The sequence below is a fragment of the Oryza glaberrima genome, chromosome 7, assembly GCF_000147395.1.
Source record: "Oryza glaberrima chromosome 7, OglaRS2, whole genome shotgun sequence".
In the NCBI taxonomy this organism is placed as follows: Eukaryota; Viridiplantae; Streptophyta; class Magnoliopsida; order Poales; family Poaceae; genus Oryza; species Oryza glaberrima.
In genome coordinates this window covers 22,620,160-22,639,199 of record NC_068332.1, presented here as the reverse complement: position 1 = coordinate 22,639,199, position 19,040 = coordinate 22,620,160, and the positions used below count along the sequence as shown (strand labels likewise).

Here is a 19,040-nt window from a genome sequence, read left to right as displayed (position 1 = left end):
CCCTCTTCACCATAGAGGTAACACAAAACAAGACTAAATATATGATACTTTACTTAGAACCGTTAAAATGATCGCATTGAGGCTTCCTTTGAATGGAAGTATATATTTCAAAGACATTTTATAGAAAAATGTCTGAAATAACTTTGTTTGAAAAGAAACCTGACAGAGTTGGAAAAAAGAGAGCGAGCACGAAAGCACCTCGAATGTGTTTTTCAAGGACACATTGGTAGCAGCATTATCGAAGCTCCCAAGATATACGATGCATTGAGGACAATGAACAACATTTGCACGCATTATGCAACTGTGCATATGGGACAAATGCGCCCAAAGCCAGGCTTGAAAGCACAGCTGTCCACTGTAGCGTCAAAGGCAGCTCCTAGCTCGGCCGGTAGCTCTCCGGGCTTGAGATCCACACTGCCAAGCTGGGCTTGTCTTGCTTCCAACGTTTTTTTGCATGAGCTGTCCAGCTCACCTCACCTGCAGGTGAAATGAAACGAAATGAAACCACCCCAAGATCTGAATCTAACTGAAACCCTCCTAGGATTGATGATCATGATGGGTCTGCTTGCCCTGCAAAGTTTCAAAGGAGCAATCTCTCTGCATTGGCATCTGATCACCTTTTTTTTTCTTTTATGAATGGGCTAGGATAAATAGACTGTTTACAGAATGCACAAAATTTCCCTGGGTGCAGGTGGGCAGCACAATCATATGATTTCATACCAGAATCTAGTCTAAGAGCCTAAGTAGGATGGGCGCCTCAATAGCTGGGATTTCCTACAGCTGCATAATTTACAAGTTGGAAACTTTTATTCGGGGGAGCTCCGCATGGCCTGTTCTCACTGCTTCAACGCCAGTATCGTGGAGCAGGCACCGCGCAGAAGGAATAATGTTTAGCTTCAAGTCACCTGCATGATAAATTGATCACATAAATAATCTGTTTGATCCAACAGAGCTAAGGTTGTCCACGTGTCATCGCCAAACTGCTTTAATAATTGTACCTCGAAGGAGGAAAATCCAGAACCAAGTGAGCAATATTCAACAAACAAAATATTCTATCTAAATCTCCCTAAAAAATTTGTCATGCATCTCTCAGAAGGGGGAAACTTTGGTTGTAAATCAATGCCCTAGGTTTTGGTGCAATGGATAGAACCAGATAGGCTCAGTAATAGTCCAAACAAAACAAGAGATCAAATTGGCAAATTAATAATTCATAATCATGTATGATACCTGCATCATGAGCTTCTGCGAAATGAATTCTCATGCATATTAGAAACAGGAGTGTCCTGCAGTTAACCAAGATAGAAAACTTTATCAGCCACAGCACATACAGGGGGAAAACAAGGAGAATGAATCTTGCAGATTGGTTACTTGAATCATTGCACTGAAGCCTTGGAGACCATGATGGTTTGCAGGAGGTACAATGGAATTTAATGATGAACCATTTCCATTTGCCACATACCCTTGGTTTTCTTCATTTGCAGACTTGGCAGTCCTTCTCCATCGCTTCAACAGATATCTCTGAGGTAATTCTTTGATATTTCTGTAATCGAGCACCTTCAACATATGGCAACATGGAATACCCATAAACTCAAACTTCCTACAAGTGCAGATACAGGAGCAGTCACTCGAGTCAAATCTAACAAAATGTTCCTTGGGTTTTTCAGAGGGAGCGACTTTGTACTCAGAGGTTGTCCCAGCTTCCCCACAACTGAACAGAACAGAGTCCATGAACAGCTCAAACTCTTTACGAAAGATCTCAAACACCACTGGGGTATATGTATGGGCAGCTTGCTTTAACATCTTGGCTGGGGGTATTCTTGGATAACTTTGACTAGCTTGGAAGTCAGCTTGGAGCTCAGCATAGCGGTGCTCATCTACTGCTCTTTCATAATGCTTGAAGAAGGACAGTAAATCCAGTTGAGGGCCCAAGAACTTTTTCAGAACACTACTGAAGCTTTCAGCTTGAAGTGCACTTATTATGTCAGCACAAAATATATGTCTCTCATATGCCAAAGCCCATCTTTCCCTTTCATCAAACAATTTAGACAGCCACTCATTATGCCTAAGATCATACTTTTCTAGCATGCTTCTCCAGGCAAACAAGAATTCTTCCTCTTCCTCATAGCCAAATACACATCTGCTAAAATCCTTTGCAAATGTTTTTGAACCTTGGAAAACATGATTAAGGTGCTTAAGAGAGTTCTGATATACATGCCAAGCACAAGTTCTTTGAGTAGTATTTGGCCATGCTGCTGCCATTGCACTAGCAAGTGGAATAGATTGATCTACTAAAGCTACCGCTGGTTGTTTTCCATGCATAGCAATCTTAAAACTCTCAAACAGCCACCTATATGACTCAAATGATTCATCATAAAGCATAGCTGCACCAAAAATAATTGTTTGTTTGTGATGATTCACTCCTAGGAATAATGACAATGGTCTGCCATATCCATTTATTTTGTAAGTTGTGTCTAGACAGAGGACATCACCAAAGTAGTTGAAGTCTTCTCTAGATTTTGGGTCAGCCCAAAAGAAGTTGGTTAGCTTGTCGTCTTCATCGATCTGCATGGTGTAAAAGAAAGCAGGATTTTCCATTTGCATTGTCTGCAAATATTTCAATATTGCGCCACCATCACCGAGTTGCATAGCCTTCATACGCTTTGAACGGAGATAATTCTTATAATCTGCTGGGAGGAGAGAGATACTTCGAAGGAAACCAATTTGTCTCACAACAAGATCACCGGTTGCTTTTGTTGTAGGTGTCATGACAGAATCATCTGACAATTCTGCTTCCCCAGACTGAAGTTCTGTCAATATCCTCTGTGACCTTAACATATGCATTGTCGAAGGAGGGGCCAGCTGATGATTGTGGTCCGCTTTGAAGTCAGTGACTCTGTATTTACTCTCTGGTGTGACTTTAATAATCAACCGCGCTGGACAACCAATTCTTGTATCCAGCCTTGGCTTCTTTGCTTCCAATGATTTTTTGTCCCTGTTGTAACCTTCCCTTGAGCAAACAAAAGTCCTTACTTTGGTAATATTTCCGGAAGATTTGTGTGATGTACTTTTCCGAACACTAAAACCAACATGTCCAGCATATTTGTTGTAGAATTCATAGGCCTTGTCCTCACTCTCAAATTCCATGCCTACCTCAGGAACCAGCTTAGCAAGAGCAGCTTCATCTATAGGTGGTTCAGCTTCTATCATTCGTCTCATTTTCCCCTAGAAAACCAATCATACTATTACTCGAGTAAATAAACAGAAATAGACACATATAGTATTTTAGATTATCATCAATGCACCAAAACAGGAGGAAAATGGCCAAGAGACAGCTATAAAATTTCCTCGGAAATGAATTATAGCTGAACATGGTATCACACAATAGGCTCATCGGTATTCTGTATCGAAAATTAGAGCGCAGCCATACCTTTCTGTACGCAATGCCGCACGCATTACAGAGAGTTCTTGGGCCATCAGGGCCACGGCGCATATGGGGCGTCGCGTTGCCGGATATACCACACCTCAAGCACCTGGCCAAACACAGTAAAACTATCAACACGACAAATGGAAAGCCCATGGTTCTTTTACTAAAATTCACTCGTGCAACAGGACAAACAAAATCTTCTGAGCTTAAACCAGAGCACGCCAGAATGGATGAACCCCGAATACCACGCAAAGGCGAGACGCTACGAGACCTCGCCCACCTCCTCACTGCCGATGAACTCATGAACACAAGTGACTTGCCACACACACACACAGAGAAGCTCTCACCGCACGTGGCCGTCGAGGCCGTCGTCGGCGTTGTCGCGGTGGAGCTCCAGCTCCTGCTCCATCGGCGGCGGCGCCGCCGCCGCGGCTCCCCCGTACGGCGGCGGCATCTCCCCTCCGCCGCCTCCATCGGGGGCCACCAGCATGTGCATCATGGCATCACCACCACCACCACCCTGCCAAGCCACACTCGCATCCAAAAACAACACCAAAAAGAGAAAAAAAACCCTCCCCAAAAAAAACCACAAATTCAAGCTCGATTTGAACCCCGAGGAGGAGCCGAACAGAGGAATTCCGTTGGAAATGCTTCGGCTGGTCGGGATTTGGGAGCTAGGGTTTGGGTCTCCGCGAGAGGTTGGTAGTGGAGAGAGGAGCCGAGGAGGTGGTCGGATCCGATGCGGCGTTGGGGGGCATGTGACCCACCGTGTGGTTGCCACGTGTACCCCCTTTCCCATCTCGTACTGTATCCTGTACCCTCACTTATCGCTGACGTGTGGGGACACCGATCCTGGGGCCCACCTGCCAGGCGGCGCCGCATCTCGGGAGTACAAGTAGCCGAGAGCGCAGAAGAGAAGGCGGCGGCGGCTGCGGCGAGTGAATTGGAGAGGAGGAGGAAGCCATCGATGGCCATGAGCGCCCTCAAGTTCTGCGGCGAATGGTGAGGCGGAGGAATCTCTTGGCTTGTGATTCGTAGTCCGAGATTTGATTCGATTGGAGGTTTGATTTTTTGTGTGTTTTTTTTGGTTGGATATGCAGCAGCAACATGCTCTACCCGCGGGAGGACAAGGAGACGCACACCCTGCTCTACGCCTGCAATTCCTGCGAGCACCAGGTGGATTTGCCTTGTTCATCGGCTCAGATTAATATGGTTTTGGATTGGGTGTGGTAAATAAACTCTTGGGACCCTAGGTTGGATTGGGGATTTTGGGGAATGGTGATCTAGGGTTTAGGCTGGGTTTAGTGATGTGGTGTATGTATATGGAGGTTTCTAGGTTTAATGGTGCATTGTTGAGATCGTAATTTCTTTTTTCTTTATTATTTGGGATGGATTTATGATTGTTTGGTGCGCACGTTTTTACGGTTGCTGCATGCGGGAGATTTCGCTGAGGAAAGAATTTGATGTCCCATAATGTTATTGATGCTTGCTTTGTTCGATTGATAGAGTAGAGGGGTTCTGGTTGGGACTTGGCGAGTTTATGATGAATTGGTAGACGGCTAATATTCCTTTGTAGGTAGTTATCAGCTTATCATGCTTTGTTCTCGATCTCATACATAAAGGTTAGGCGGAGAATCTCTTTGTCATTACTGCAGACATATTTGTCCAAATTTGGGGCTTCTATGTTAGCAAAATTGGCTGGTTCCGTACCGTGCAAGTATCGCCTATTTTGTTTAATACTACTAAGATTTTGAGGTAGCATTGAAATAGCATATACAAGGAGATATCCTTGGTGGATTCAGCAATAAATTTCACAAACTCAGTTGCCTCCTTCAACTAATGGAAGGTGCTGACTTGGGAGTTGGGAGTATGGGGAGCGCAGAAGGCAGAGGTGTGATGGATGAATGGGACCGCGGGACATGAGGGTGTAATGGGCGATACGGAGCAGGAGAGGTTAAAAAAAAATTGAATGGCAATGGGTGCTGGTGGTTAAAAAAAGAAACGGAATCTTATTAGGTGGTATCAAAGCATGCCCCAAAATTTTGGTGGTAAGACTAAAAGGGAAATATTTCGGGTGGTATGAAACCAATTTTCCCTTTCAAGTTAAGGATTAAGGTTACATAAGTGGCTTCCCACTAGCCGTTTGAGATGAACTTTCTGCTGAAAATCTGTGGTCAGAGAACTGTTGAAAGTAGGATCTACTCCCACATAGAGCCTGTATATTACAAGGGCTTTAGCTCTCTTTCCTTGAGAAGTGTTTCTAGCTTATCTGGCATACAATGCCCTCAGAAAATCAGGAACTTGTCTTGTAATCACAAACTATGCTTAAGATGTTACTCATTGGAAAGAAACAAACATATGCCAGAATTATGCACACTGCAACAACCTACCTGAGGTATCAATGTAACAAATCACAACTAAGTGTCCCTTAAAAGAAGTTTGATATGTCCCTTGTTGTAGCTTCTGAAACATATTAACTTCATTAAGAACCAATGTAATCAGGATAGAAATAAGACAGATTTCCTTGGTGTTTTAGGCATTCTTCCACAAAATGTCCTCTCTTTTTTTTCTGTTTATTGAAGTGATTGCTGAGTTTTTCTCAAGGCTTACATACTTTGCAGCTATATTGCATTTATAGTTTTCGTAGTTCCGACATTTTTAAAAAAATTTGTGTGTAAGTTTTCTTGTAGGTTGACTAATGATTTCCATTTATTTGGATCGTTCATATAAGCAGGAGCCTGCCACTGACACTTGTGTGTACAAAAGGGTTCTCCGTAAACCTGCTGGGGAACCCAAAGATATCCTAAAAGATGCAGCAACTGATCCCACCCTGCCTCGCACCAGAAGTATTAAATGTTACAACTGTGGCCATCCAGAGGCTGCTTTTTTTCAGGTCAGTGTATTTGTGTTGTTTACTTATTGTTCTCTATGTGATTCTTGCTATATACGATGTGACTACTGTATCATCTATAGTTCTATACAGTCACTGATACAAGAATAGAATAGCAATATGAAAGCATGAACATACAAATCTACATTTCTGTCAGCATATTAAAGTTTTTAGTATAGTATGTATCGCTTCGTATCCACAGGGTTCAGGAAACCGTTTCATTACATAATTGGCTTTTCTCGTAGTGGTGGTGATTGTGACATATTACAACTCTGTTCAGAATCCTAGTATCTGCCACAAGCTGTGGATGCAATCAGTCACTCTTTTTCCCGTTGAACTTGCAGGCTCCAACTAAGGGGGAGAAAGGCCTGACACTGTACTTCATCTGCTGCAACCCAAGCTGTGGTCACAGGTGGAGGGATTGACGGCAAGGTTCATGGTGCTGAATCTTGGCCGTTCTTGTGTTCATGCTCATACCCGGTGTTATCTGAAGGACTGGAACTTCTGCAAGTAATGTAGTTTGTGAATTGTGTGACTGATGTAGCTCCGAGGTCATTTAACTGCTGTGATTGTCAACTTAATGTGTCCGGGGTTGTTGGGTGCCCTGGACCCTGTTGTCACTTTGGTCCAATTCTGAAAGGGAAAAGTACACCGAAGGTCCCTCAACCTGTCATCGAGTTACAAAATCGGCCCCCAACCGCAAAACCAGATACCGGAGGTCCCTCAACTAACAAAACCGTTTGCTTGAGGTCCTCTGGTGGTTTTGACCTTGCTTTTGTCTGATGTGGCAGGTGAGTTAGCATGGGCCCCACCTATCAGCATTGCCACATCCTCTCTTTTCTCCCATCTCATCTCTCTCTCTCTCCATTCTCTGTGACTGTGAGCAGTGGGGGAGGGGGCGCGCGGCCGGCGGGAGAGGAGGAGGGCGTCGACGACAGGCGGCCGGCGGCCGGCGACGCGGCAGCGAGGAAGGGGCGGCGCGCGGGCGGCTGGGGGAGGCGCGGCGCGCCGACATCCGGGGGCGGAGCGGTGATGCGGCGGCGAGGGAGGGGCGGCGCGCGGCCGGCGGACGAGCAGCGCACGGTCGGCGGGAGAGGAGGAGGGCGGCGCCTCGACGGCGGCCGCCAGCGGTGGCGGCGGCGATGGGGAAGCACGGCGGCCGCCCGCGGAGAGGAGGTCCATGCGGAGGAGGACCATGAGGTGCTCCCGCTGAAACCGAAGGTGGCGCCGGCGGCACGGGGGGCATGAGCCTAGAGGGGAGAGCGTCGAGCTGGCACATGACCTTCTCGATGTCGAGGACGAGGCGCTCAGCGAGAGTGCGGCTGAACTCCTCCCGGTCGCCGCTCCGCCCCCGGCCGCCCGCGCCGCCCTTCCCCCACCGCCGTGTCGCCGCTCCGCCCTTGGCCGCCTGCGTGCCGCGCCTCTCCCAGCCACCCGCGCACCGCCCCTCCCCCGCCGCCGCGTCGCCACTCCGTCCCCGGCCGCCCGCGCGCCGCGCCTTTCCTAGCCGCCCGCGTGCCGCCTCTTTCCCTGCCGCCGCATCGCCGCTCCTCCCTTGGCCGCCCGCTTGCTGCGCCTCCCCCAGCCACCCGTGCACCACCCCTCCCCTGCCGCCCGCGCACCGCCCCTTCCCCCGCCGCCACGTTGCCGCTCCGCCCCCGGCCGCCCACGCGCCGCCGCGTCGCCGCTCCTCCCTTGGCCGCCCGCTTGCCGCGCCTCCCCCAGCCACCCGTGCACCACCCCTCCCCTGCCGCCCGCGCGCCGCCCCTTCCCCCGCCGCCACGTTGCCGCTCCGCCCCCGGCCGCCCACGCGCCGCCGCGTCGCCGGTCGCCGACACCCTCCTCCTCTCCCGTCTCACAGACTCGCTGTTGGAGAGTACGGAGAGAGAGAGATGAGGATGAGAAAGAACAGAGAAGAGAGGAAAAGAGAGAGACGACTAATGTGGCAATGCTGACAGGTGGGGTCCACGTGGGGCCCACGCTAACTCACCCGCCACGTTAGACAAAACCGGGGTCAAAACTACCAGAGGACCTCAAGCGAACGGTTTTGTTAGTTGAGGGACCTCCGGTATCTTTTGCAGTTGGGGGTCGATTTTGTAACCCGATGACAAGTTGAGTGACCTTCGGTGTACTTTTCCCATTCTGAAACTGGTGATGTGTGTGTATACATGCTGTCCCATCTTGTTCGGCCCACTATGTGCATGGGCTTTAATATTGGGCCTATTAAAGCCCATGCATTACATTTACATGGGTTTCTTAGGCTGCGGGCAGCAGGTGAAAGAGAGATTGTTTGCTCCGTTTTCCGCGCGCACGCTTCCCACGATATGTTTTTTGTAAAAATTTTCTATATGAAAGTTGCTTTAAAAAAAATCATATTAATCTATTTTTAAAATTTAAAATAGTTAATACTCAACTAATTATGCTCTAATGGCTTATCTCGTTTTGCGTATCTTCTCAATCTCCTCTTTTCCCATCCTCTTAAACTCGTAATGCTTGTTTGCTGATTTTTTTTAAAAAATGAATGTTTAATAAAATATTTATAAAGATATATTTTGATTTCAAAATTCTGCAGATCTATATCCCTAAAGCCCTCTAGAAGAGAAATATTTTGTTTAACTTACTTTCTTCTGACCTTGAATAACTGATGTGTGAAATATTTTGTTTAGAGTAAATTTCACAAACAGATACTTGAGTCAAATTATCACAAAACTACAGATTTAAGAATGTGTATCACAAAACTACAGATTTAGCGTCAAACTTTTCACGGAACTACAGATTTAATGCACCATATCACAAAACTACAGATTTAGTGATGAAGTTATCAAAAAACTACATATTCTAGAGTTTAGATCGTAGCACTATTATTTATTTAAAGTTATAAAATCTGTAGTTTTGTGATAAAATAGTTTTTAAATGTGTAGTTTTGTGATAAAATAGTTGTTAAATCAATAGTTTTGTGATATAATACCTTAAATCTGTAGTTCCGTGATAAATTTGACTCTAAATCTGTAGTTTTGTGAAATACATTCTTAAATCTGTAGTTTTGTGATAGTTTGATCAAAGTATTTGTAGTTTTGTGAAATTTACTCTTTTGTTTAGTTTATGGGTTTACATGTCAGCAACTCACATTAGAGGGCAGAAGCCTCTCATCTCTGTTTTTTTGCGACAGTGTTGGCGTATGTTAACGGCAGTCTTCCATGGTGTTGGCTATTTTGAGGTGTAATGGAAACATTTTACTCGTTTCTCAAGATGGATCGATGATCATGGTAGACCATGTTGTCATCTGATACTTCTCGTTCCATATTCCATAGTTAGAATTACGTACATGACAATACTCATACCGTCATACGGTATCTATTTGTTAATCGAACTCACATGCCTCGAAGCAGTGTCTCCTTTATCGTCAATTACCACTTTTACCGCCGGGGTATCGTAAAGACTCGGTAACACCCATAAAAAAAATAAATTCTTCATAATTTTTCTCTGGTTTTTCAACTGTTTAATGTGGTTAACATGATGACCGGGCTTATCTCTCTGCCAAGCAGCATGCCGCAAGCGTGCACACACAATACAAAAACAGTTGTTATAAATCCAAGTTAGCATCACGATCTGCGGGTGCCTATACACTGCACCATTTACCTTTTTCTGGACGGTGCTAATCACCTCGTAGCTAGCTAAACACTCGAGTCACTGACAGATCATCTCGCCGTCGTATGCTAGCTCGAGCTAAACTCCTTGGAATAATCTCTCACAACTTTACACGAAAATACCTCCAAAACCACTCAAAAGCTCACTAATTAACCAACCTAGCAAAAACTCTTCGTCGGTTTTGTGTCACCAATCCTTACCCCAGCTTCTACCCATTCAGTGACTCAGAACGCCAGCCCGCGCCGCGCCGCGCCCGCGCGCACCCCGTGCCCGCGCGCGCGCGGCGCGGAAAGGCAGCCGCGCGCGACACGCCACGCCGCGCCGCGCCCGCGACGCGCGCGCGCTAGCTCGACTGGAGCGAGCGAGCGAGCGAATGCGTGCACGGCGAGCGAGCTCGAGCGCTCGCGCGGCGCGTGCGGTGGCGGCGGCGGCGACAGGTGTTCCGGGAGGTAGAGGAGCCGATCGAGTTTGCTGTTGCGGACGGGGGGCCTCCGATCCGTTCCTCCTTCTATCGTCCACGTCACGTTTTTTTTTTTTTTGGCTGTTTTTTGTTTTTTGGCCTGGACTGTGGAGTGTGGAGTGGAGGTGGGGGCCACTGACACCTTTTGGCAACCTGAGGTGGTATGTGCACCCCACTCGGCTACCCACGTCGCTACCCACCCCTACACATGGCACGGTCGGCACGCGCAAATGGTTTACCCGCATTGCTACATGGTCCTACACATGGCACGGTCGACACACGTGAATGGTTTTTTTCTTTCCTGTGATTGTAAATTTTAGATAGTTGGAGGGGCTTGATTCGATATTAAGATCGCGTAAATGCGACGCGACGACGCCGTCTATATAAGCGCAGTGGGCCGACCTCGAAACGCACACCCTTTATTATTACAGTAGCCACTAGCCAAGTTTGTATATTCTCGGGGGAGAGTGTTGGGCGAAGGTGATTTTCGTCCAACAAGAAGTGTGAAAGATGGACTCAAGACCGGAAACTCAAAGGTATAATGTTATTTCTAGATTGTTTTAAATGGATCTCCGTTTATAAGGTTGTTACCTGGTGGGAAAATTTTTACCAGTATTTAGTTATTAAGAGAAATTTTTTTTCTCTCTATATATACATGAGTTAGGAAATCATGTAAAGATTCTCATTCACACAAAAGCAAATAACATGAAAAAAATAGAGAAGGAATTGAGAATGAATTTAGCTACCAAATATTTCATTTTTTTCCTTTCATCTCAAAGAAGATATATGGACAAAACTTTTTGTTCACTGATTTATGATTTATTTAAGAAGAGAGAGATTGGTATAGGTACGAGGTGACATGCTTGATTTATGTAACTAAGGATAATATGGGAAGAGGGACAACGCGAGCGAGTTTCTCGCAAAAACTTGAGAGTTTCCAACTTTCACCATCTGAGAAAATTGTAGAATTGGTGGAGGTTGGAAACATGTGCTGACTAACTAATTGTAGAGGATTGGGTAGGTTTGATTTCAAAGTTTGATAAGTTAGACAATAAATAAAATCGTCACGAAAGGGATCTCAAATAGATGACATTTACGCCTTAAATAAGATAGATGGGGCGCTCCTCCCTAGAGTAGACCGTGTTAAATGCTTTTGTTTTCATCTAAAAGATACAAAATGACCGCCATAAATCCTACCAGCGCCGCCACCGCCAAACAAAGCCCCCCAAGCACATAATAACTTGTGTACACTCTTGGTGTTGCTTTAGCCGCGCCGAAAGTACCAACAAAATTAAAGGAAGCAACAAATAAAGGCATTTAGAATTCCTCACCAAGCAACCCCCTTCTCCCCCCAAAGCTATATAAACCCACACCGCCTCACCCTCCCAATCTCACCATTTTCACTCACTCACTCACACTGAACTCCTATGGCCTCCGCCGTCGTAGCCAAGCCACCGGCCGCCGCTCCGGCGAGCCGCCGCCGATGCTTCGTCTTTGTAGAGCGCGCCGCCGCCGCCGCCGCCGTCGGCGTCAACGCGGCGATCGCTGCCGTCGATGACCACCGCCCAGTTCCGGCCGCGGCCGCCGCCGCCATGGACGACGTCGTCGGCCGCGTCGCGCGGCCTGCGCGCCCCAGCGCGCGCGCCATCATGGAGGGGACGCACAAGCAGATCAGCTCCGGCGGCGCCTCGGGCGGCTACTGCACCGTGCCGTGGTGCAGCATCTGCACCGGGAATAACCCGTTCGCCATTGCCGAGTTCTTGCTGTGCTGCAACCTCTGCGGCGTCCCTCTCGCCGGCCGCCCCAGCTTCATCTACATGTACAATTAGTAACTAATTAAGCATGCATTGCACAGTAATTAACTCAACTAAAATAGTAGAGATTGAAAGAAGCTGAACAGTATGTTAGCTTGTACTGCATTGCATTAATTTGATGTTTTTTTTGTGTGTGTGTGTTTTGTTGGTATGCATATGCAGTGGAGAGAAGGCGTTCTGCAAGGAGGAGTGCAGGTCGAGGTACGTGGTGGAGGAGGCCCTGCGCGAGGCGAGGGAGGAGAAGCGCCGCGCCGCCGCCGCCGCCGCGGCGTCGCCGGAGAAGAAGAAGGAGGCGGCGGCGGCGAGGAAGGGCGGGGAGGAGTGCAGGGAGGGGAGCATCTTTTTCATCTGCGCCGACGACCTGTGAAGAATGTGATGGATATGATGCATCATGCGTGCATTGCATGGCGGATGATAATCGGAGCTTGGCTGTAATAATAATCGATCTCCACCATAATATAATACAATAGTAATAAACTTAGTGTACTGTAATGAGGATGAATAAAGGGGATCAAATCAAGGCCACCATGCATGGCTAGTCGATATATATCTGAGTATTTTGTGTTGCTCTTTTTTTTTGTGATTTTTTAAAGTGACATGCATAAAAACAAAGGAACTTTTTCTTAAGAGACAAAAATACTTTTATTTTTTTTTCCATTTGTATCTTTTCTGATCTCTCCGTTAATTTGTAAGAACGATATACTTGCATGATGCTATAGGTAGTGATAGATGCAATCCTTATCTTTGGATCGATCCACAATGCATATACATATGTAGGGTGATGGATTCTTCTTACACATTATATATGTGATTAAGCAGTGAAACACGACTGCTAGCCGAATGTACGTTACTGCAGGCTGCAAGGTTGTCTCATTACAGCATGCAGCCGTTTTCAGGTTTCACCAGCAAAAGGAAATGAAAAGAAAAATTAGGCGAAGCTATGAAGTCCAAAACAAATTAAAGACGCGCGCAGTGGTTTGGTTAATCTGTGTATCGTAGCCTCGTAGCAAAAGCTACGAATTCAGTTCGTATCGAGACGAACTCGTTTTCAGATAAATATTTGAACGCTTCTAACGGGCCACGCGTTCGCTGGGATCTGTTCCGGCCCAAATAATAGTGGGCCGCGCGTAAGCAGAAATCCCCTTCCGACCCAACTCGTATGGGCCGCATCTTCGACGAATCCCGTTCCGGCCTAACTTCATTGGGCCGTACGCTTTCCGCTATCTCGTTCGGGCCCAACTTTAGCGGGCCGGTAGCAAGGCCCGTCCGACGAGCCCACGAGCAGCGATACTTGTACAGAGCACACTCTTTGGAACCTGGAACAACATTGTTATTTTTAAACACATTTCTAATGCAAAAATACAATAAACAAACCACTGATGGCAGGCTGGCAGCAATAACATTAGACTAAGATTATATAAAATTGTCAGCTTACATCCTTCACACACATATACCATTACACACTCTCCATCAATCCATGTACGAAACAACATCGAAAATTGCTCCAGAAACACTCTAAATATAGACGTAAAAAAAAGTAACATTAGCTAAAACAAAACCAGAAAAAAAAAGAGATCAGACTGATCGAGTCACAAATTACAGCGACGAGCTCGCAGGAATTTTATTCAGTAGTACATGAGCTGCTGCTGCGAGGGGCCAACGTTGGGGAAGCTGGCATCATACATGGCCTGGCTCACGCCTGCACCCATCCCCATTGCCTGCTTCAGATGCTGCTGTGCCTGAGCCTGCATCAGCGCCTGGCTTGACACCATCTTGCTCAAGGCGAGGCTGCGCTGGTACTCGAGGAGATCGGCCGCCGTCACGCTGGGAGCGGCGGGAGGGGGCAGAGGCGCCGACGTGGTGCCAGGTGGCGTCGGCTTGTTGCCCCAGGAACACTGGAGAGACAAGTGTAACCAGGTGTCAAAGGTGAATCTTAGGGTTCAATGGAGTTAAGAGGAATGATTATGGCATGCGCGAAAACGGTGAAGCGGGAAATGTGAGTCACCTTGATTGGTTTACCACCTAGAATGCGACCGTTTCCCATCTGGATTGCGAGGGCGGCTTCTGCGTGGTTGCTGTATCTGACGAAGCCAAATCCTTTGCCAAGCTGGATCCGGACCTCCTCGATGGCCCCAGCTCCAAGTGCGTGGAAAAGACGATGGAGCACATCTTGAGTAACCTGAAATTCAAAGACATCAATTTATCAGTAAGACAACCGGAACAACATTCACAGCGTCTAGTGTTCGAAGGATTCAATATGCCATACATTTAGTAACGCTGAAATAGAATTACCTCGTGAGCAAGGTTTCCAACATAAACAGTTCTGTACTGTGGATTGTTCTCTGGGGCATCTTCATTTGCTTTCTCCTTCCCGTCTTCTGAACAAGATTAAAAAAGAACAGCACAACTCATCATATATTCATACTGAAGCCCATCGTATTAAGAACAATGAACTGCAGCCCTTCATTCCAACAGCAGGGCTAAGAGTATCATGCAAGTGCGCAGCACAACAACGAAAGAAGACGCACACAGCAAAATCATAATGAAAATAGGAGTAGAACAGATCAACACCATCATTCGTTACAAAAATATTCTGGCTAAACCAGGCAATGTTTTGTAATGTTACTGCCTGAGTTATTTGTTAGAAGAACTCAAAGAGGAAGTGGTTTTTAATTACCAAACCTCTACCATTTGCAGGAAGCAATATGTTTGAAGGCTCTCTATATATTATTCTATATTTTTATATTTAATTACCAAACCTCTCACATTTGCAATGCACAGCTAAAACACTATGCTTTAATTTATTCTGTCTTCTGAAAGTACATACTAGCAAATTGAAGGAATTTAAAATATTAAAATATGACTAACACAAATATGTTACATATCCATAAAGATTACCTGTCAAATTGTTAGTCAGATCAGCTACGTTTTTTGAATCTGAAGTCTGCTGCTCGCCATTGCTGGCACCCTTTGTTGCCCAGTTGCAGCGTATCTGCCGACTTCCAAGCCATTGTGCTATGAATAAGATCAGATGAATAAGGCACCAAGCCAACCAAATCCAAAACCACACAACCCAAAAACATTGTACATTCTTAAATGAGAAATATTTGGAGTTTGTGCATGACATACCATTTAGGTCATTTATGGCACTTTGTGCATCCTGTAAGCTCACCAAAAAACTTTTTTTTAAGTGACAGGAGTAAACAAAGAACCCATACAAATGCACGTGCTTTTAGAATTACCATACCTGTTGATTCCTGAAGGAAACAAAGCCATAACCTCTAGATCTTCCAGTCTTTTGATCCCACATAACTCGGGCATCACTAGATACCAGAAAGTAGTGCAATTTAAGATCCAGATAAACCTTAATTTAATTAGTAAGATAAAGAAAATGGTATGAAAAGTGAACTAGGATGTATCCTAGTGGCGGTAGAGGTACTACTGACACAACTGATGATTATTATGAAATCGTGACAACAGAAGAATTAAAAGAGGACAGCTGACAACGCACAAAATATTATACAGCTGGGGTAGGAAAAGCCAAATTGGGCCAATGGCAGAAAACACTAGTGGATAAAGGTAATAAATACTTACGAGCAACTGGAATATCCAGAGAAGAATGCAAATAATGCGGAATCAGTAACCTCTGGGCTAAGATCACCAACAAAAATATTGAAATGGTCTGCAAAAGTGATAAAATTTACCATGTCTTGCCAAAAGTTATATCAAAAAATTCTGAGAATACTGGTATAAAAAGCAAACATAGTATCAACCTGTTGTGTCCTCCCTCTGCCCACTAGCATATGCCCAATTAACTCTGATAAGCTGCCCAAAACTGTATCATTTTTCTTCAATGAGTGTTTTTGGGGAGAAAAAAAAACATAATTAAGCTTCAACAAACTAGCAGAAATGAATAGCTTTTCTCTTACATTTGCTTTCCATTAAGTGTCAAAATTGCTAATGCAGCTGATCTGCGGTCATAGTAGTCAACAAAGCCATAAGATGACTGCAGAAACATATGTTTAAAAGTAAATCATGAGATCCTCATGACAATAGTTGTGTCAGACTGAATCACCCCACAAAGGATACGCTTTCAAAAATATAACTGAAATGAACAGAAAAATCAGGTAATGAAAGCAAACCTTCTCTTTTCGTATAAGCTTGCATCCTTCAACTAAACCAGTACTCTGAAAAACCTCTCGGAGAAGTGCCTCTGTGACTTGAACATGAACATTGCCAACATATCTAAAATTATGAAAATAGAGCATATCAGAAAACATTAGACCATGCTTCCATGCAAAATATGCTCTTACATAAGAAATACAAAGATTAATAAATTTGCCGTGTTATTTTGTGAACAGAAAACATTAGACATGTTTCAATTTTTAGTAAGGATTAATGCATATAGATCTTGTAAATGTATTCAAGGCACAAATTTTCACCTTACTTTCAGCTATGAAATAAATATAGTATGTAAAATTTCATGTTACCAAAATACCATTGTGTCAAAGTTTTAATGTATACATGGCCAACATGCAATTAAGAAAACAGTGGCTAGCAGATAGACTTGCAAAAGCTTCACCAACAAAATATGTGCTTGTGTACACAGCTAATGGAAGATTCTTGCTAGATGTATTAAATTACATTACATGTGTACAGGAAAAGATGCCCTAAAGTCCAAAGCATGAACTTATGCATTTTCAAGCATACGAAGAAAAGAAAATAAAAAAATAAAAAGAATCCCTAATGGGACTCACACACTGCGGCATGTACTCGTATCAAAGCCAGGAGGCAGATTTCCAGTAAGGATTGGCTCTATCTGCAAAAATAAAAATGTAAAAAAACAAGGAAAGAAGAAATAAAAATCTACAAATAATAGGAAACGCCTTAGCAAAAAGAAGCCTGGTACATGCAAACTACACAAGGCATCCTGCAGATACTACAGCAAAGTTCCAATGAGATAAATGTAACAGAGGAAGGGAGAAAGCTGCATGCTTTATTTGCCAGCAAAAGGGGGTAAAAACGGCGCTCCCGATCAATCAGGGTACAGAATAGACGTGTATGTCAAATATAGAAAAATTTCAGCTAGTAATAAAATAGGAACCTTACAAATGAGAGCTAAAATCCAAGCCCTACAAATCCTAACCTGAGTAAAAGGAAATCAGACCTCATCAATGATGCATGTTTTACTTAGACATCAGTACATCACAATGATGTGATCCGTGCAACACAGCAACAAGAGTAATGTGATCTCCATTCGCAACTAGATAAGGTTGAACTAACTTAACCAACCAAAAGGAATCAAAATATTCCTAACCAAGACAACAAGAAGCACCAAAAAAGTGGGCACCTAAGCCCAAACAATCCCCAACCCTGCAAGGATTCAAACCAAACGGACCTAAATCACCCAAAAGTCCCAAAGGCTATACCTTTGCAAAATCAAACAAAGAGAAACACAAAACTCCCTAAGTCCTTCAAGATTTTATCGATTAATTACTCGTTACAATCAGAAGCACAAAACTTCCAGATCACCTGAAGACCAATCTCAAACAAAATTAACTGATCAAGTATCAGAACACTGCATAAATTCGGATCACTCAAATTCTCAGACTTGTATTCTCCAAACAAGAGAAAGAAAAAAGGTGTCTTTGAATTCCGAATTGCACTACCCTCCCCACAAGCAGCAAGCATGCATGAAACACAACTAGAAAGCCCCTCAATTTCGTGCAAATCACCTCGGTATCACTCAAAAGATCCGTCATTTTCCACAACACCCGTAAATCAGAGTCAGAGACCACCAATGCTTTCACTTTTTCACCCCACACAACACCCGTCAATCAATCGAAATCTAGGAACCCAACAGTTGGAAACCATTCGACGCTAGCAGAGCCAAGGCACAGGAAACGAAGCGATCAATCAGCGAGACTAGCAAAGCTCCCCCGCTTTACCCGACCAAACTCCCGCGAAACCCGCAGCCTCTTTCGCGGGCAGCTAACTGTGTGGGGGGCACGGCACGGACCTGCTGCTGGGGCGGCGCGGCGGCGAGGAGCGGGTGGTGGTGGTGGTGGAGCGGCGGCGGTGGCGGCATCGCGTACATGGACGGCGGCATCAGCGCCGCCGCCTGCTGCTTCTGCTGCTGCTGCTGCTGCGGCAGCATCGCGCGGGCGCTCCCCACCGTCGCCGGGAGGGCCTAGGGTTGTAGCGCGGCGGAGGCGGAGGAGGAAGGCGACGCCGCGCGAGACGGTGGGGGGAGGGGAGGGGAGAAGAAGGGTCGAGAAGGTTTGGGGAGTGGAGTGGACTGACTGGGAAGAAGGGTTGATAGAGTAGTACTAGTAAAGTTGGTGAGAGATTTTGGCTGCATTTCTTTTATTTTCCACCCTTATACAGCAAGTACTCCATGTCTCCCTCCGCCAATTTTAAGTGCATTTTTGCCTAATTTTAATCGTTCGTTTTATTTAAAATCTTTTTTATAACTAGTACTTTTTTATTGTTATGAGATGATAAAACATGAATAATACTTTATGCGTGACTTATGTTTTTAATTTCTTTTAGAAAAACTTTCAAATAAAACGGACGATCAAAATTGAGTACGGAAAAATATGGATGCACTTAAAATGGGACGGAGGGAGTAGGAGAGAGGAGAGGAAAAAGACAAATATGCTACGAAAATATTTTTGAAAGTTCAGCCATAAATATATCAAATTTTGCTAATTTGATTTTATCGAATTTGTTGATTTCAAGCCAAAACTATCAAACTTGTATCAAAACTATCGAATCTATGCTAGATTTTATTACAAGTATGTC

At 45.1% G+C, this 19,040-nt stretch overlaps 4 protein-coding genes across 5 annotated transcripts; 2 read left to right on the top strand and 2 right to left on the bottom strand.

Moving 5' to 3' along the window:
* Positions 1-39: 39 nt before the first annotated feature.
* On the bottom strand, positions 40-4,167 carry LOC127779352 (protein FAR1-RELATED SEQUENCE 5-like). Its single transcript, XM_052306086.1, has 5 exons — positions 3,772-4,167; positions 3,428-3,530; positions 1,369-3,222; positions 1,228-1,283; positions 40-905 (listed from the first exon to the last, which is right to left on the bottom strand). Exons 1-4 carry the CDS (start codon positions 3,921-3,923, stop codon positions 1,233-1,235), a joined length of 2,160 nt encoding a protein of 719 aa, XP_052162046.1. The 5' UTR covers positions 3,924-4,167; the 3' UTR covers positions 40-905; positions 1,228-1,232.
* A 110-nt stretch (positions 4,168-4,277) lies between these two features.
* Positions 4,278-6,985, top strand: LOC127779353 (DNA-directed RNA polymerases II, IV and V subunit 9A-like). 2 transcript variants are annotated; one of them, XM_052306088.1, is made up of 4 exons: positions 4,278-4,426; positions 4,525-4,600; positions 6,159-6,317; positions 6,659-6,985. In XM_052306088.1, the coding sequence occupies exons 1-4, from the start codon at positions 4,392-4,394 to the stop codon at positions 6,737-6,739; spliced, it is 351 nt and encodes a 116-aa protein (XP_052162048.1). In that variant the 5' UTR covers positions 4,278-4,391; the 3' UTR covers positions 6,740-6,985. The 2 variants fall into 2 exon arrangements, with proteins under 2 accessions (XP_052162048.1, XP_052162049.1); XM_052306089.1 differs by having other exon boundaries at positions 4,280-4,426; positions 4,528-4,600.
* Positions 6,986-11,839: 4,854 nt separating this feature from the next.
* On the top strand, positions 11,840-12,768 carry LOC127780920 (uncharacterized). The gene is made up of 2 exons (XM_052307912.1): positions 11,840-12,241; positions 12,399-12,768. Exons 1-2 carry the CDS (start codon positions 11,850-11,852, stop codon positions 12,601-12,603), a joined length of 597 nt encoding a protein of 198 aa, XP_052163872.1. The 5' UTR covers positions 11,840-11,849; the 3' UTR covers positions 12,604-12,768.
* Positions 12,769-13,624: 856 nt separating this feature from the next.
* On the bottom strand, positions 13,625-18,545 carry LOC127780635 (oligouridylate-binding protein 1-like). The gene is made up of 12 exons (XM_052307570.1): positions 18,256-18,545; positions 16,994-17,055; positions 16,379-16,481; positions 16,166-16,242; positions 16,010-16,071; positions 15,831-15,918; positions 15,484-15,559; positions 15,366-15,396; positions 15,135-15,251; positions 14,529-14,614; positions 14,242-14,415; positions 13,625-14,131 (listed from the first exon to the last, which is right to left on the bottom strand). The coding sequence occupies exons 1-12, from the start codon at positions 18,391-18,393 to the stop codon at positions 13,862-13,864; spliced, it is 1,284 nt and encodes a 427-aa protein (XP_052163530.1). The 5' UTR covers positions 18,394-18,545; the 3' UTR covers positions 13,625-13,861.
* Positions 18,546-19,040: the final 495 nt, after the last annotated feature.

Bases quoted from the DNA above. Each gene is read 5' to 3' on its own strand.
- LOC127779352 (XM_052306086.1), bottom strand. From the start codon at position 3,923: ATGATGCACATGCTGGTGGCCCCCGATGGAGGCGGCGGAGGGGAGATG. The intron at 3,531-3,771 runs GTGAGAGCTTCT...GTGTTTGGCCAG, and splicing joins GGCCTCGACGGCCACGTGCG to GTGCTTGAGGTGTGGTATAT. The intron at 3,223-3,427 runs GTATGGCTGCGC...TTGGTTTTCTAG, and splicing joins GCGGCATTGCGTACAGAAAG to GGGAAAATGAGACGAATGAT.
- LOC127779353 (XM_052306088.1), top strand. From the start codon at position 4,392: ATGGCCATGAGCGCCCTCAAGTTCTGCGGCGAATG. The intron at 4,427-4,524 runs GTGAGGCGGAGG...TTGGATATGCAG, and splicing joins CTCAAGTTCTGCGGCGAATG to CAGCAACATGCTCTACCCGC. The intron at 4,601-6,158 runs GTGGATTTGCCT...TCATATAAGCAG, and splicing joins GCAATTCCTGCGAGCACCAG to GAGCCTGCCACTGACACTTG.
- LOC127780920 (XM_052307912.1), top strand. From the start codon at position 11,850: ATGGCCTCCGCCGTCGTAGCCAAGCCACCGGCCGCCGCTCCGGCGAGC. The intron at 12,242-12,398 runs GTACAATTAGTA...ATGCATATGCAG, and splicing joins CGCCCCAGCTTCATCTACAT to TGGAGAGAAGGCGTTCTGCA.
- LOC127780635 (XM_052307570.1), bottom strand. From the start codon at position 18,393: ATGCTGCCGCAGCAGCAGCAGCAGCAGAAGCAGCAGGCGGCGGCGCTG. The intron at 16,482-16,993 runs GTGAGTCCCATT...TCATAATTTTAG, and splicing joins ACGAGTACATGCCGCAGTGT to ATATGTTGGCAATGTTCATG. The intron at 16,243-16,378 runs GTTTGCTTTCAT...ATGTTTCTGCAG, and splicing joins AGCTTATACGAAAAGAGAAG to TCATCTTATGGCTTTGTTGA.